Here is a 17,233-nt window from a genome sequence, read left to right on the forward strand (position 1 = left end):
AGCGGGCAACATTACTGGCAGTGTCTCCAGATGGGAGGGGGTAAGGAGGGAGGGAGATCCCGTCCGGTCCAGCAGTGATTTCTCATCCTCCTGCTTACGTCTTTGACTCCGCCTCTCCACTGCCCTGCATTGAGCTCAGAGTCTCAGTGCCCCTCTCCTGTTGTTCCGTGCTGATCTACTGATACGATGGCCTCCGATGGTATGGATGAACGATCCCCGTTGTTGTCAGCACCGAACTCGGGGAATGTCACGCCCACCGCTTCGCCGTACCTGCAGGACTCGAGCCCGAGAGGTAAATGTGTGATATGATTGAGTAGGAGTGCTGAATCATTTAGGGCGTAACGTTATAGTAGCGGCGAGCGGGGATCTGTAGCAGCCTACAGCCCATTTCATATGATACATTGTCTGTAGACGACGACAAGCAATAACAGCTCAGATGGTCGTGCCAGAAGAACGGGCCTCGATCTGCCTGATATTGCCATCGCTGCCTCATTCCTATTGATATTGCTCGCTGCATTTAAGATGAGGCAGTTGACATTTCGCTTGCTAGAGATGTTGTTTTGCTTCATTCATAGATATCTGGACCAGTCCCCATCATCAAATAGGCCCAGACCACATTATACAGATTCTATAAGCATATTAAACATCAGAAGTCATCAAAAAAGTTGTTTACTCCTACATAAGACGCACTGCAAATAGTAAACAACATACACAAGGAAAGATGGCAATTCATTAAAGATTTGGTGAGCAGAAAAAACTGTGAAGAGTGTGCAGTTTTTGTTTTTGAAGTGGTGTTTTTAGATCAATTCTTAGTTTGCTTCAGTAATGCTGGTGACATTTTGTTTTATGTTCTTATTGCATGTAGCTACTTACTATAAAAGCAACAGTTGTGAATAATTAGAAGCAACTAATTCTAACCCGATAGTAAGTGCATGTTTTTAATGTTACCCAGTAATTATTTGTGTAATTACACTGTAATGAGGAGACTTTAAAATAAAATGTTACCGTAATGCTTTTCTCAGGGATTGTTAGCAGAGCCACCGTAGACATGCAGGCAATACAGTGGTCAATCAATATGGCGTTTTCAGTGATCGATTTCTAGACATTTACTTTCATTTCCTCTAATCATGAATAATTTGTTGTGTATTTGATTGCTTTGCTGTAATGAGACATCAAATCCAAGAGAGGATGGCAAAAATTGAACAGACAGGTCCACCTTTTACAAGTATGAATAGGAAGCGAAGCATATTTGATGGTATACTTTACATACTATAAACATTTCTTTAAATTTTTTTAATGATTTAAAATAATTTAAGATAATTTAATAATAAAACCAGTTTGTGAGGTGAACTAAGGAAATTAGGGGCCTTGTGAACTGAAGATTTTAAAATAAATAGATAAAGAAGAGCCCCAAAGACTGATTTAGGACAAATTCACAAAGAAATATGGGCATCAGATTTCCACATGGACCCACTAAGCAGATATAATTAACAGAGTATATGAGATATAAGCTAGTACTATTTACTTCTGAGATGTAAATTAAACAAGCTTCTTTTTTTTTTTTTTTTACATGCAAGACATATTTAAAATTCATTGAAATATTTGAAAACAAAGGAAGTACTTGCTTTTCTCAGACTTCTAGCCTTTAATCTCAAAATGACCAATTGTCTTTCTAAACACTAACAGTCTTTCAGCTCATATTTGCTTTTCTAAATCTACCCATATTGCACTTACTGATTAGCAGAAAAAGATTTAGGTTTTTACTGTAAAGATCCGCTTACACTTTATCTCATTCATAATGGCTTTTTTTTTTTTTACTGTACCATGATCAGGTGATTTGGACGGTGTAAACTATGTGTGCTCATGTACACTAGCGTTATCTGACCTAGTATTTCAAACCCCTGGATTACTTTTTTTGACCACGAGCCTTCACTCACTGAGTCTGTGAGAGGGATTAATTTGTCCTGGGGGGGAGGAGTGGACTGCTGAGCTGGACTAGAGTCTATGCACAACATTGCTTAGTGTGCTGCCTGAGACTGATGGTTATTTTGCAGTTGCATTTGGAAGCCAAAGCAAGATTTATTGGAAACACCTGTGTGCATTAAACCTTTTAAGTGTAGAACTGTGAAAGTAACCGTCTGCTCTTTAACAATGCTTTGTGCTGTTAGACTGAGTAGAATAAAGGATAAGAATGAACTTTTGACCTTGTCTGCTTGACATTCTCTGAATGGGTTTTATTTTAGTGATAGTGAACAGTGACAGTCCTCCAAGGCGAAAACCAGACCGACTATTGCTCTCTGCGCTGGTGATGTTACATCATTTCTACAAGGATCTCGCAAGATAAACAAATATTAGTTGACTGAAACTCATGAAGGTGTAGCTGTAGGCTAGGGATGGGCTGGAGGACTGGATCAACTTTGCCTTAGGCCTGGGCGATTAATAAAATGTTGTTGTCAATAACCATTTTGGCTTGCAAAGATTATTGAAATACAGCTATTATTGTGCTGAAGTTTTGCAATGATGCTCTCGTTGCACACCTTTCTTTCACAACAGTGCACATGATCATGAATTTCTATTTTTCATACTGTACTGTACATTGTAGTGTTTGATACAGAATAGTGCTTACATCCATAAATCAGTATCAACCTAAATTGTAATATCAGTGCATTATAATGCAGTTTCGCACATTAATAATACAGCTGCAGATTAGGGCAGGGCGATACGTACAAAATATTTTATTAATAATCACCTTAATAAATATGCGATATCTGATAATATTGTCTATTCGAGCCACGCCCTGCCCCTGCCGGAGACAACATAGCCAGCACGCACCATAAACACACATCAGTTAGCCTGCAATTCAGTAAGCTTAATTTAAATAAAGGTTTGTTTTTCTTTTCTTACTTTGTGCTAAATATAAAACATTAGCTTTGTTATTATGTTAGTGTTGTTAATTTCTAAACTGCTCTTATCCAGTAATTGAAATTGAAATGTTTCGTGAAGACAACTGTTGACTTGAACAAAGAATAGCAGTTCATTGTGAAGGTGGACATTCTGGTGGTGATTGTAAGAATGATAAATGCATGTTGATGTCACATAGCACCGTGTCTTGCCTATTTTTTCATAAGGTCCAATGTTTCTCTTTAAATTTTGATGTTGTTGCATGAGAACACAAATTTCAGGATAATTTTAATTTCCTTAAAACAAAACATTGTGTTTTTGTAAAATAAAGAAAACTGATACGGCTTTCTGTCATCTCAAGTTTCCTTTTCCTTGAGCTTGTTTGTGAGGAGAGCATGCAAAAATAAAAACAAACACAACATAGGCCTATAGGTTACTACTTGCCATAATTTTTTTTCTTTCATTTTGTTAATCTGTAAATTTTTTAAGTGAATATATTCTGCATCTTTATTCCTTATATATATGCTATATAAATTAATCCTGTGCAGCATGTATGTGATGTAAATCATCCTGTTCTGTTGTTTATGCTGGTATTTGCTCATGTAAAATGAAACCCCTGGAAAACAAATGTTATTTTTAATGATTCATAGACACTTATTCATTCTAATTAAATGTACATTTTTGTAATGTAACATTCTTGTTATTTAAAACAGAAATGAACATCCTTAGTGGGTAGGTTGATGTCAATCCATGAGTCCAATGTAGGCTGTTACACACACATTTTCTTTCTCAACCAGTAATGTAACAAAACGGTGTTTATGGGGATATTTTGACATAATTTTGTGCATATTTGTCCAAAAAATAATCTATGAGGTGGCTCTCTGTGCGTGCTTTGGATTTGTGTGCAACTCCGAAAACAGTACATGGTGGCTATAGAAGTGTTTGCAGAATGGATTAAAAATAAAATCACATTATTGATAAGTAAAATAATAGGGTAATTCCTGGCCTTAAGTAAATTAAGTGATTCCATAATATATTTGTTTTTCCCTATTAATTAGCTCCTAGCAAAGGCCACAAAATATTTCATTCATGCAATTTCATGTGAATAAATATGTGCATGGTAACTATGGGACTATGCTAAATAAATATATATATATATATATATATATATATATATATATATATATATATATATATATATATATATATATATTAATTCTTGATTTGGGGATTTTCATCTGTAACTGAATTTTATTATCAACATTGTAATGCTTGCAAGACATCATCAATATACAATAATATTGTTAAATCGCCCAGCCCTACGGCAGATTATGTATAAAGGGGATAAACTAGAACACATTTGCTGACTTTTGTACAATCTCATATTCACTGTTGTCAATGCATGCTAACCTCTGCAACAAATGGGGTGCACAACCTCTCTCTGATATTAAACATGAGGCAGACAGAGAAGGAGTTGCAACAACAGCTGTCTGCAGGCTCCAGGTTTGGGAAAAGGCCTCTCGTCTTACAAACAGTGTGAGATGGTGTCAGAGAAATGAGACCTGTCCTTTTCATCTGCCCCTGGAGAGACACTATATGCTATATTAGTGTATGAGGCAGAAGGATATCTTATAAACTGTCAGTATGAGCCCCTACTACAATATACATGACTGCGAGTTTGGGGTGGACTGTTTGTTGGATCATTTTTGAAGTTTGGTTTGGTGGTGTTAGTGGTGCACAAATTATACACTTCACCTTTAAAAAAATCTAAGTGGCACGGTAGATGATGCACTTGTTTATGATACAGCTGCCTTTGTGCTCATGGGAACGTAGGTTCAAACAGGTTAAGATTTCATCAAGTTCTGATCCTTGTTTCTGCTTGTTTCTCCTAGAACATAGAAACAAAGAAACAAAAATTCTAAACAAAAGCATATAAATGTGTCCTTGCAGTGTGTGGACACAACCACCCAACAATGAAAATAAAAAAATATATATTTTTTTTAATCCCCAAAAAACCTAAACATTCTCACTAATCAAGCTGTTTTGATTTTCTGCACAATATGAGATTGCACAATATATTGCTCAAGCCCCGCCCACGACCGCTGATGGACTGTCCTGTATTAGCATATTTCTACCCTCAGCCAGTGGTATGCTGTCTTCCATTTTCTCGGCGCTCGAGCAGCTTTTTGTTTTGTATTTGATGTAAAAGTGAACATGAGTCTTAATTTTCTCAGACATCCGAACTTCTGTGGGACGCAGTGGATTAGATTTGTTTTTGATGGTACTGTGCCACAAATACACCTAAATTAGCTTATGTCTGCACAAATCATTTTACACCTGACTGCTTTCTGAACGACGGACAATTCAAGACAGTTAAGAGATTTATAATGTTGCTAAAGATTTCTATTTCAATAAATATTGCTCTTTTGAAAACTCTACTCATCAAAGGATCCTGAAAACAAAATGTGTCACATTTTCAGAATAATATTAAGCAGCACCAGTTTCAACATTGATAATTTTTAAGTTTTACTATATTTCTGATCAAACAAATGCAGCACAAGACAAAACATATTTCAAAAACATTACAAAAAGTGCTAAAAATATAAAAGTGTTATATGATAATATTTGGAGTAAAATGTAAAAAAAAAAAAAAAAAAAAAGTTTCAAGTTTTTTGCACAACTTAGCTTTCCATTGTTACATATATTTCAGAGCTTGTTCTCTAACTATGGTTTAGTATAAAAACAATGTGAACTTAATCCTCAGGGGATTAATAAAGGTATTTTTTTATTTTTATTTGAACAACATTTGAGCTTACATATGATAAAAAGCACAGAGAGATGGATGATCCCCGACAGCTGAGGGAGGTCATGAGGCCGGAGCTGCTGTCAGTTGCTTTTGCTGTGGTGTCACATTTTCAATATGGCTGCAATATGTGCAATATGACTGTTGTTGGCCAGCATGATTTCAAAAATGAGAAGTGACAGACACCAGGAGGAACATGTCTTGATTTCTCTGAGAATCAGCAGTGGGTGGGCCTGGATTTCACTGATACTGAAGACAAGTGCAGACTGAGTGCAGGGATTTGGCTGATGGCCCCAGCTTCTGTGAAATGGAAAGTGTGTGTAGGATGCACTAATTGCCAAACACAATAAATCTGCATTTTTGGGTCTGTTGAATGGGACTGAAAGCGAGACACATTTCTAATAGAAATACTACATTTATTAGTGGATTCTAGCTCTAAAGACAAGAAGGCCTGTCTGGACGCAGCTGCAGTGTTTGATTCATTTCTGAGGTTTTATGATTCAGGAAAATTACTGATTATCATTGCTTATTACATGGCTCTCTAGAGTACTTCATTTTGATTGGTCAATCAAAGTAAAATATTTTGTTATAATACCCGCTTAATTGCTGACCTTTATCTCAGGAAAACAAATTAGTGCATAACTGTGCTAGTTTCAGGTCAATTATTGTTCTGCGGTCTCCTTTCTTCTCAAGTAATGAAATAATTTGAATTCAAATTAATACTTCATGGCCATTTATTTTGATAAATAGACTTGTAATAATGTGGAATAATGCATGTATGTAATGGAACTGAGCTGGTCATTATTGTAAAATAAACCTCTTAAGGGTGATGCAAAACCTGATCACCTTGTCTGGGTTTATCTTGTCTGGCTTTAACAAAACAATTGGTTCGTTTGAGAACTGTTGACTAAAAGTTTCTTTGGAGAATGAACAATTGATGCTTAATCTTTAACAGCTTTAGACATCAGGATGTTTTAGAGAGGGAAGTTCACCTGTAAAAAATCACAGATGAATTTGGAGCTCATTTTGATTCTAGACTATGATTTGTGTCCCATCTTGTTTAATTTTATGTGGCTCCACACAGTTCTGTTTCATATTGGTTTAGTGTATGTACTATACTTGTTGCATTACATTAAACCTTCTGCTTGATTGGTTCAGAATCAGATTTCATAAAATTCCTCTGCAGACCTGACCTCATTAGGAGGTATTAAAATATTGCTGTCTCGATTCATTAAGTCTCTATAATAATAGATTTATTACATAAAGAGTAAACCTTTTTAATGCACAAACGGTTCTAGTGAAAAAGGTTTCTTCAGCTTATGAAAATGAAAATGCTGGTTTCTGTCCCTCTGCAGCTGAATTACCTCCACCCTACACAGCCATTGCCAGTCCAGATGCGAGAGGAGTTCCTGTCATTAACTGTCGAGTGTGCCAGTCACTTATAACTCTGGATGGCAAGCTCCATCAGCACGTGGTGAAGTGCACCATCTGCAATGAGGCCACGGTAAGAGACCCCAGCTGCAGCTTCAGCTTAGACATGCACAGCTTTAGTCCTTCATCTGACAAACCAGTACAATACCAGGGCTGGACAATATATAAGTTAATGCATACTTATATGGTAAAATGTTTTTACTATGGTGGTATGAAGAAAATGTTAAAGAACCATGTGGTAATGCCTATTTGTGGATAATCCAGTAAATTAAATACTTTAATAATGGAATGTACACTATATTGTTCAAAGGATTGGGGTTGGTAAGAATTTTTTTTTTTTTTTTCAAAGAAATTATACTTTTATTTAGCAAGGGTGCACTAAATAGATCAAAAATGACTAAAATAAATTCTATTCTTTTGATCTTTCTATTCTTTCTATCAAAGGATCTTGAAAGAAATGTAACGGCTGCTAAAAATTCAGCTTTTCCATCGCAGGAATAAACATTTTAAAGTATTTTCAAAAAGTTAACAGTTTTAAATTGTAATAATATTTCACGGTTATGCCATTTTTACTGTATTTTTAGCAAATAAATGCAGTCTTGGTGAACATGAGACTTGTTTCAAAAACATAAAAAATCTTACTGACCTTTTTTGAATAGGACTGATGAACTGATCTTCATCCCATTTATCTTTCTATGTGGAACTTGACGGATGCAAAACAAACAAAAAATGAATGTTAGCGAATTAAGTTTCACATTATAATACACCTAATTTAGAAACAAAGTTTGAAGACAGACTCTAAAACAGATTGTTACAGCTTTAAATTCCTATTGATTGAGTCATGTTCATAGCTGTAAAGTATAGCTGATTTTTGCACACATTGCATAGCAGTTAATATATCCAGCAGGTTATGGCATAGGTTGACAACCATAAACAACTAAACTCTGCTTTAATAAGTCTCATCTTGACTTGTTTGTGGCATTTCCCCTCTGCTCATGTCTTTGCTGCTTTCATATCCAGATTTAAAGATTACGACAGCTGTTGATTACACAAGTTTTCAATCTGGACAAGAATGCGGGCTAGACACAAGCTTTATTGGAGGTGAAGTTTATTAGTGAATAATGGTTACATTTAGTCCATAATACAGAGCTCACAGCCTCATAGACCCTGGAAGTAATTGTGTTTGGGATGAAGGATCCATGTGCATACATACCTGTGAGTGCTGTGTGCTCTAGGGATGAATTACAGTCTAATTCAATTGTCTGCATGAGAAACACTTCACACGAACAACGGATGCTTAATCTGACCTGCAGAGTCACCCGATTCACAAAAAAGCAGTTGTTGGTTTCTTACAGAAGAATTCTTAAACAAGAGCATTTGTGCAAATTCAAAATCGTAAGGGAGATTTATTATATTAATGCATTATATTATGTCTGGCAATAGATTTCTGTTATCTTGCATATTTGCGTGGTCCTGTCTGAAACATGATGTATCTGTTTTTTTTTTAACAGCCTATAAAAAATCCACCAACAGGAAAGAAGTATGTTAGATGTCCTTGCAACTGCCTGCTAATCTGTAAAGACACGTCTAGGAGGATAGGATGCCCTCGGCCCAACTGGTAAGTGTTAAAGACACACTTCAGATAGCTAGTATGTGTTATGGGATCTGCAACAGTATATTACTGCGGATGTGCATTACCATAAACGCTCAAACAAGCAGTGCTGCTTTGAGTTTGCACTTAGTACTATGTTGAAACGTTTAATATGCTTTTACAAAGCAGTCTGAGCGATTTATACTGTAGAATTATTATTAGTGAAAGAACAGCTGTGAGAATTGTGACAAATCACTGTAAAAAACAACAAAAAAACACTTTGTAAAGCGTGACATAAAATAATAGTCAGAGGAATTAAATATTTGAAGTGAAAAAGCTGATTGAACCTTTAAAGTCTGCATGTATCAAATTTAATACATCAGGCTTTTTTGGCTCATAGAGTATGATACAGTGTAAATGGTGTCAGTAAGGTTTGTCTTTAAAGAAATGAATATTTTAGCAAAGATTCTCATGCTTGAGGAAGAAAAAACATTCAGTTTATACTAAAAAGCCTTAAAACTTTTAATCAGATGACGGAAGGCACTGTGTACAACTGTTTTTTTCTGCAAAGTTTTGATCATATTGATAATCATTTAAGGATAAGGGTTAGGGTTCTCAAATAAGATACAGACTTCATAGGGTTAATAAACACATGCAGATAGTGAAAAACTGAGATTGTTTTGATGGGTCTCCAGCAGACGGATCATCAACCTGAGTCCTGTGATGGTGATCCCAGAGGAGCAGCCCGCCCAGCCAGCTCTGCCCGTCCAGCCCGAGGGCATGCGTGTGGTCTGCGGCCACTGCGGCAACACATTCCTTGTACGGTCTCACATCTTTATATTAATATTTCCACTTTGACCTACAGTAATGTTTCTTCCAGTGTCAGTATGTGCAAAGCAGAGGAGATCTGTTAATGCATTTGCACTAGCTTTCAGGAGTTTGAGACTTTTGAAAACAGCAACATTATTTGTAATATCACAAATGTCTTTACTGTCATTTTCAGTTTAATGCATTCTTGCGGAATAACAGCATTAATTTTCTTCTTTCAAGAAAATCTTACTGCCTTAACTTTTGCAGGGTAGTGTACATGTGATGTACAGGTTTTCTAGTGCACGTGTTCTTAGTGTCCTGTGATGCCCCTGCTGTGTAGGGCAGCGATGATGATGATGATGATGATGATGATGATGATGATGAGTGCTCCCAGTCTTCCTCAGGCCTGGCTATTCGCGGCCCCGCTGATCTTTTCAAGGTCCTAATGTGCTGCCCCCTTCTCAGTTGGTGGAACTGACCGAATGATTCTCATGATTCCAGGGCTCCAGACTGTGATTAAAATGTTTGCAAATGTGACTGAGAAATAAGCAAACATTTTAATGTATTACATATATATATATATATATATATATATTTATTTATTGATTCATTTATTTTGACAATAATTTAAAATATAGAAAAATGTATCCAAATTTCTTCAATAATCCATAGCAAGACATGATGTCCATGAGCAAATGAACCAGTTCTTATGAAATTTAAAATGAATCTTCCTTTCATCCACTGACTGTCAAGAACTAAAGACGCTATAAACTCAGTTAATCATCTGTACTAAGCAATTCTGTAATTTGTCAATTTAAAAAAGCCATTTGGCTCCTAGATGTTTCATTTTAGTTGTATATTTTTGTCTGGAGCCCTGTGACTCAAATGATCATAACTCTTTGTGGCCTACGTAGGGAAGATGCAGCAAAAGAAGAAAAAAAATGGTTTCCATGTTTTTTGTGAGATCATCTGTTATAATCTTAAAGAAAATGTTGTAATGCTTTTTACCACTGTACAGAGTTAAATCCACTAATTATCCTAATATATTCCCTTGTACATGTCAATGTACTCACTGAAATCATCACCAAAAGATTTTCTAGATATTTGAATCATTTCTCAGCAGCCATTTAAACTAATATTGGAACGTTTTGCACTGCTGGAATCAAGTTTGCTGTAGGTTTTCAAATGATTTGTGCTTCTTTGCCATGCTGTATATTTGCTTACTGTAGAAATAACCTCCTGCTTAACTCTCCTTGTTTTTGCAGTGGATGGAGCTACGGTTCAATACACTGGCCAAGTGCCCGCATTGCAAAAAAATGTGAGTTGCCGTCATTTGTCATAATATCTGTTTGTCAAAAATGTGATGTCTGTGGCAATACTCCACCAGTGATGTGCTGTTCTCAGGAGGAATGTCATAAATCTCAAAGTGTGATGTGCCTTACTAACCGGAGGTCAGGCTTTAGTTTGTACTGACCAGTGTGGAGAAGTGAAAGTAAATAAACCCTGGTGAGTTCCAGATAGAGAGGGTGGCAATGTGATGCCAGTCTGCCGAGCGTATCCTGCTGACATACTGAAACATGAGTCTTGCACACTAGTGACGCTGCGAGGGAGACTTATGACAACAGATGTTGCAGCACACATGAATGGAGCTGAGAGTCTCCCAAAGCCAGTCACAGATTTCTACTTGAACGCAGAGGATTTGAAGAGGCAGAGAAGGAGAGAAATTTAGCACCTTAAGCTATCGTTGTGATTCCAGAAGAATGTTTACAAATCCCATCACATGAGAGGCATGTGAAGAGGCATAATGAGACTTAATGACCCTCAAACAGGAAAAAGAGCAGACCATGTGACTCAGTGATGAAGTTCTTTTTTGACTAGAAGAATTTGTAGGGCTGCCGGCCGAGAGCTCGCTGCTGGACCAAGTGAGATCGATCTTACATCTGAAAGGCCTTTTACACTGTACTTTGGACCATGTACTACTCAAATACTAATATGTTAAGCCCATTTTATTAGCTTTTCTCCTATTATATTTAGCTTAAGTCCTTACAAAGTCTTCAAAACATTTATTTTCCAAAGACAAAAACATTCAAACAAAGGAAGAAGATGATTTATTAGAATATAATTAATCAGTATATTTTCTTTAGACATAAGCCAAAATAGCACTTGATGTAGGTCAGAATAATATTCTATTGGATTTTTACAACTTAGTTTCACCATAAACAGAAGCTAAATTCGCTTATGAAAGTAGAATTTTCACTAAGCATTTCTTAGTATTTAAATTAGTTTATTTGCTTTGAATAAAATGGTGTATTTTTAAATGATGCATCTTTTTTTTTGGTATGTACTAAAAAAATTAAGAAAACCGACAACATTATCTGCAGTCAGTAAAGCAATATTCAGTATGTGATCTGCACAAAAATATTCTGATGAAAAAATGCTATTTAAACAAAATTGTTCAACAAAATTTGTTTGTTATTTGCTTCTAGAGAACTGAACCAAACAGGTTTAAACCATAATTTTAGTTAGACCAATATAAAAGTGCACTTTAAATAAATGGCACGGACATTTAACCTTTTTCAGTGTACTGTAGCTTACTTTCAGCCTAGTTTGGATATTTGTAACTCTGTGTAGTAGCCATGAAACTCTTCTTTTCATATGTAGGGTTGCAAGCCAAGCACTGACTAATTCCTGCTATAAAACCATTGTATGTCTGCATTGAGGGGCTGAAACAGCCCACTAAAATAGCCACATTAGGTATGTGGTCAGTTTAAAACGTTGTGGTCAGTTTAAAGCAGCACTAGTTCTAAACATGTGTGCTGTGTTTGTCTTCAGATCCTCTGTAGGCAGTGCTCTACCCAGAAGGCGCTGCTGTGCCTACATTACAGTAGGAATGATCTGCATTTTCATCGGTGTCGGTTTAACAGTGAGTATTATTTAGTTCATAGTCATAGTCATAACAATTTTTGCTCAAAATTTTGGGTTCAGTAATTTTTTATTTTTTTTTAAGAAATGTATACCTTTATCCAGCAAAAAAATTGAAATAAATAAATTGCATCATGGCTTTCACATAAATATTAAGGAGCACAGTAGTTTTTAACATCGATAATAATAAGAAATGTTTCTTGAGCAGCAAATCAGCATATCAGAATGATTTGTGAAGGATCATGTAACACTGAAGACTGGAGGAATAATGCTGAAAATTCAGCTTTGCATCACAGGAATAAATTACATTTTAAAATTGTAATAGTATTTTATATGACTTTATTTTTTTTTACTTACTGTAGTTTGGTCAAATAAATGCAGCCTTAGTGAGCATAAGAGACTTCTTTCAAAAACATAAAAAATCTCTTACTAACCCCAAACTTGAACATGTATGTATATTTAAGTATGCAAATGTGTGTATATTTAGATATATGTGTATATTTATTGATGTTACATTTTTGTGACAATGGGAACTATTTTGGAAATGTATTTATTTATTTTGTAGTATAACAGTATAAATGCAAAACATTTTAACCAATGTATACGATTTCTTTTTTCTATATGACAACATTTTTTCAATACTTTTTTGTATCATATTTCGATATCTAAAGGGTAAATCATATTTTCCATTTAACTTCAGCTCAGCCATCCATAATTTAATGTAACAAAAGTTGAATATGAAAATGAAAACATAAAAAAATAGATAAACATCATTTATTATATTATTTGTTATACCAAGTCAAAGACTCTAAATGATTTATTCATGTTAGTTGTCCCTGTCATGTGATGACCCATCATGATTTTGGTCCTAAACGTGTTTTTCAAAGGAGTGTCACTATATGCCCCCCCCCCCCCAAAAAAAACCTTTGGCATAGTTATTTCATTAAACACCTGGATACACTAGGAAATTTTATATATTTTTACTGAAATTAATTCACAGTTTTCTTTAAAGGGTTAATTCACAGAAAAATGAAAATTCTGTCATTAGTAACTCACCCTCATGCTGTTCCAAACCCGTAAGACCTCCGTTTATCTTCGGAACACAGTTTAAGATATTTTTGTTTTAGTCCGAGAGCTCTCAGTCCCTCTATTGAAGCTGTGTGTACGGTATACTGTCCATGTCCAGAAAGGTAAGAAAAACATCATCAAAGTAGTCCATGTGACATCAAAGGGTCAGTTAGAATTTTTTGAAGCATCGAAAATACATTTTGGTCCAAAAATAGCAAAATCTATGACTTTATTCAGCATTGTCTTCTCTTCCGTGTCTGTGTGAGGAGAGTTCAAAACACAGCAGTTTAGTGATATCCGGTTCGCGAATGAATCATTCGATGTAACCGGATCTTTTTGAACCAGTTCACCAAATCGAACTGAATCATTTTAAACGGTTCGCGTCTCCAATAATCATTAATCCACAAATTACTTAAGCTGTTAACTTTTTTAATGTGGCTGACACTCACTCAAACAAACCAATATCCCGGAGTAATTAATTTACTCAAACAGTACACTGACTGAACTGCTGTGAAGAGGGAACTGAAGATGAACACCGAGCCGAGCCAGATAACGAATGAATGATTGACTCGTTCACGAGTCAAGAACCGTTTACTGCGCATTTGTGATTCAGTGTGAAGCAAACCGACACACAGAGCATCTGAACTGAACTGATTCTTTTGGTGATTGATTCTGAACTGATTCTGTGCTAGTGTAATGAGCGCGAGTAAACTGAAGGCTTAAATTAAGGGCAATCATTTCAAATGATGTCATTACGTCGAGCGCAAAAGAACCGGTGAAATGTTTTCTTCAACCGGTTTATTGAATTGAACTGTCCGGAAGAACCGGTTCGCGGAAAAGAACTGAACTTCCCATCACTACTGGTGACCTGGAAACCGATGCAACCGGTTCTTGACTCGAGAAGGAGTCGGTCTGTTGTTCGTTATCTGGCTCGGCTCGGTGTTCATCTTCAGTTCCCTCTTCACAGCAGTTCAGTCTGTGTACTGTTTGAGTAAATTAATTACTCCGGGATATTGGTTTGTTTTAACTCCGAGGGAGTGTCAGCCACATTAAAAAAGTTAACAGCTTAAGTCATTTGTGGATTAATTCGTATTGGAGATGTGAACTGTTTTAAACGATTCAGTTCGATTTGGTGAACTGGTTGAAAAAGATCCGGTTACATCGAATGATTCGTTCGCGAACCGGATATCAGAGACTGCAGTGTTTTGAACTCTCTCACACAACAGACACAGAAGAGAAGACAATGCTGAAAAAAGTCATAGTTTTTTCTATTTTTGGACCAAAATGTATTTTCGATGCTTCAAAAAATTCTAACTGACCCTCTGATGTCACATGGACTACTTTGATGATGTTTTTCTTATCTTTCTGGACATGGACAGTATACCGTACACACACTTTCAATGGAGGGACTGAGAGCTCTCGGACTAAATCTAAAATATATTAAACTGTGTCCCGAAGATGAACAGAGGTCTCACGGGTTTGGAACGACATGAAGGTGACATTAATGACATCCTTTTCATTTTTGGGTGAACTAACCCTTTAATAACAGTTTTATTTCCGTCATGCTTATAATTCGTGTCACATTAGGGTCAGATGAGCATTCTCACAATTTGATTTGAAACATATATTATATTGCAGTTCCTAAAATAAGTTACCTTCCAACTAACAAGAAACACTTAAATTAGCACTTTGCAGTTGTTAAGTTTGGACTTTGGATATAAACTATTAAACTAAGTTTGTGAGCTCATCGCACATCCCTGGTGTTTTTCCTCTTAGGTGGGCACTCAGGACTTCGCCAGGCGTTACCATGCTACTTACGTGTCCTGGGCCTTCGCGTATCTCCTGGGCCTCATCTGTCTGGTACGAGCCTGCTACTGGGGAGTGATTAAAGTCAGCTATCCAGAAAACACCTTTGCGTAGACAAAGCCTCCGTCCTTCAAGTCCTTAGTGTTTGATTTCTCTTAATTTGAACAGGTTAACTGTTACAAGAACATAAGAATCCAGGGGGTTTAGATACTAGATACTATGTTTCAGATTGAGTTATTGATTAGCTCTGATGTAACTGATTTGAACCCACGTTATGATGCCTTGAGCTATTAAGGTGAAATCGGTGATTCAAAAAAATAATACAAATAATCCGTTCATGGTACACCTCTTGGATTTGTCATGGTGGGTGGATTACAAACATATTTTATGTACTGCATTTTGTTAACAACTTGACCAAAAGAGATGAACAATTTGTCCATTGCACTACGATTTTATGCAATTCTTCTGTTGTGTTGCTGCTAGTCACTACAGCTGTTAGGAGCTGAGAGATGTCATGTGTTCAGAGAGCCTGCCAGCACCCATGATGGCACTATCTGTCACGTTCAGATATATTTAACTGTTCTTTAAATGCCGTGCCAACATTTTTCTTGTTTAGTATCCGTCTCCCTCGGATGAAATTTAGCAGTATTTTCAAACCCTTTTGGCTGCTCAAACTCACTGTCAGCAATAATCATGCTTTTTTTGTGGCTTTAAAAGAAAAACTGCATGTTCACAGACACCGGACCTCTAAAACAAACTTCTGGGTTCAATACAAGTTAAGCTGATTAGACAGCACTTGATATTGGCATGATATTGACTGAATAACACAAAAATAATTTTGACCAGTGCTTTCTTCCACCTTCAATGGCACGACTGAGGTGAGACCCTTGAGCAAGACACAGAACCGTGTGTGTGTGTGTGTGTGTGTGTGTTCATTTACTACTCACTGTTGTGTGTGTGCACGTGAATGGGTTAAATGCAGAGCACAAATTCCGAGTTTGAAGCTCCATACATTGCTATATGTCAGTTCACTCACTAATTTGCCTAAACAACTAAAACAGTTTGGCAGATGTATAGAAGAATTATTGTAAATGCATTTTTACAATTATAAGCTTCACGTTTATATTTTTAAATAATCTGAAAATTGGCCCCAGTCACTTCCATTCTAAGAGCCTTACTGTAACCTTAGTTTTTGGTTTAAAGAATAAAATATAAGTATAAAATATTTATTTTGTGGCCACAAATGCTGTGTAATTGATCTTAACTTAAACTGAACCTGAAATATTTCTTCAGTTTTACTCACTCATCAGTAATATTGACACGTGGTGAATGGGAAACGCATGATTTTATTTGGATTCTTTTGTACTCAGAAATTGTGTTTTATTAGTCTGTCACTGACGGGGCACTGTGTGTAGAATGTGAACGCCCCACTGCTACCCGCCTAAATCCACAACCTGCCACAACCTTGCTAGTATTGCTGTAGCTTACATTTACAGTAGTTCTGTATTTTGTCAAGACAAATGGAGATTACTATACTATCTAAACTTGTTCTGAATGTGACAAGTCAGTGGAGTCCTTGTACATAGGAAACTGAGCACACAAAGTCTGTAGTTCAAGTTGGAATATGGCTTGGGTCTTTTTAAAACAATAATTTCTCAATAAAATGCTAAAATATTCTTTGCCCTTTGACGGTGTGATGCTTTGTGCCAGCTTGATTTAAACTGTCTATTTTTATTGCAAATATGTTATTTTGCATTTCACAAAAGCCTCTTTAATTTGGCACAATGTGTCATTTGGACAAATAAGGCGCGCTTTGCTTTGTAACAAGTTGCATCATTAGTATGTTTGATGAGAATATTCTTGTCTCTACTGTCACACAGGCTTGTTAATGAAAGATCCAG

The 17,233-nt window shown here is 36.1% G+C and overlaps 1 protein-coding gene across 2 annotated transcripts; it reads left to right on the forward strand.

Annotated features, from left to right (window-relative positions):
• Window positions 1-21: 21 nt before the first annotated feature.
• LOC127935703 (type 2 phosphatidylinositol 4,5-bisphosphate 4-phosphatase) lies at window positions 22-17,012 on the forward strand. 2 transcript variants are annotated; one of them, XM_052533798.1, is made up of 8 exons: window positions 22-292; window positions 7,060-7,208; window positions 8,647-8,753; window positions 9,422-9,545; window positions 9,877-9,975; window positions 10,802-10,854; window positions 12,369-12,459; window positions 15,303-17,012. In XM_052533798.1, the coding sequence occupies exons 1-8, from the start codon at window positions 187-189 to the stop codon at window positions 15,444-15,446; spliced, it is 873 nt and encodes a 290-aa protein (XP_052389758.1). In that variant the 5' UTR covers window positions 22-186; the 3' UTR covers window positions 15,447-17,012. The 2 variants fall into 2 exon arrangements, with proteins under 2 accessions (XP_052389758.1, XP_052389759.1); XM_052533799.1 differs by lacking the exon at window positions 9,877-9,975 and having other exon boundaries at window positions 33-292.
• Window positions 17,013-17,233: the final 221 nt, after the last annotated feature.

This window comes from Carassius gibelio, chromosome A19 (genome assembly GCF_023724105.1).
Source record: "Carassius gibelio isolate Cgi1373 ecotype wild population from Czech Republic chromosome A19, carGib1.2-hapl.c, whole genome shotgun sequence".
NCBI lineage: Eukaryota > Metazoa > Chordata > Actinopteri > Cypriniformes > Cyprinidae > Carassius > Carassius gibelio.

Bases quoted from the DNA above. Each gene is read 5' to 3' on its own strand.
- LOC127935703 (XM_052533798.1), top strand. From the start codon at position 187: ATGGCCTCCGATGGTATGGATGAACGATCCCCGTTGTTGTCAGCACCG. The intron at 9,976-10,801 runs GTCCTAATGTGC...TTGTTTTTGCAG, and splicing joins GCCCCGCTGATCTTTTCAAG to TGGATGGAGCTACGGTTCAA. The intron at 10,855-12,368 runs GTGAGTTGCCGT...GTTTGTCTTCAG, and splicing joins TGCCCGCATTGCAAAAAAAT to ATCCTCTGTAGGCAGTGCTC.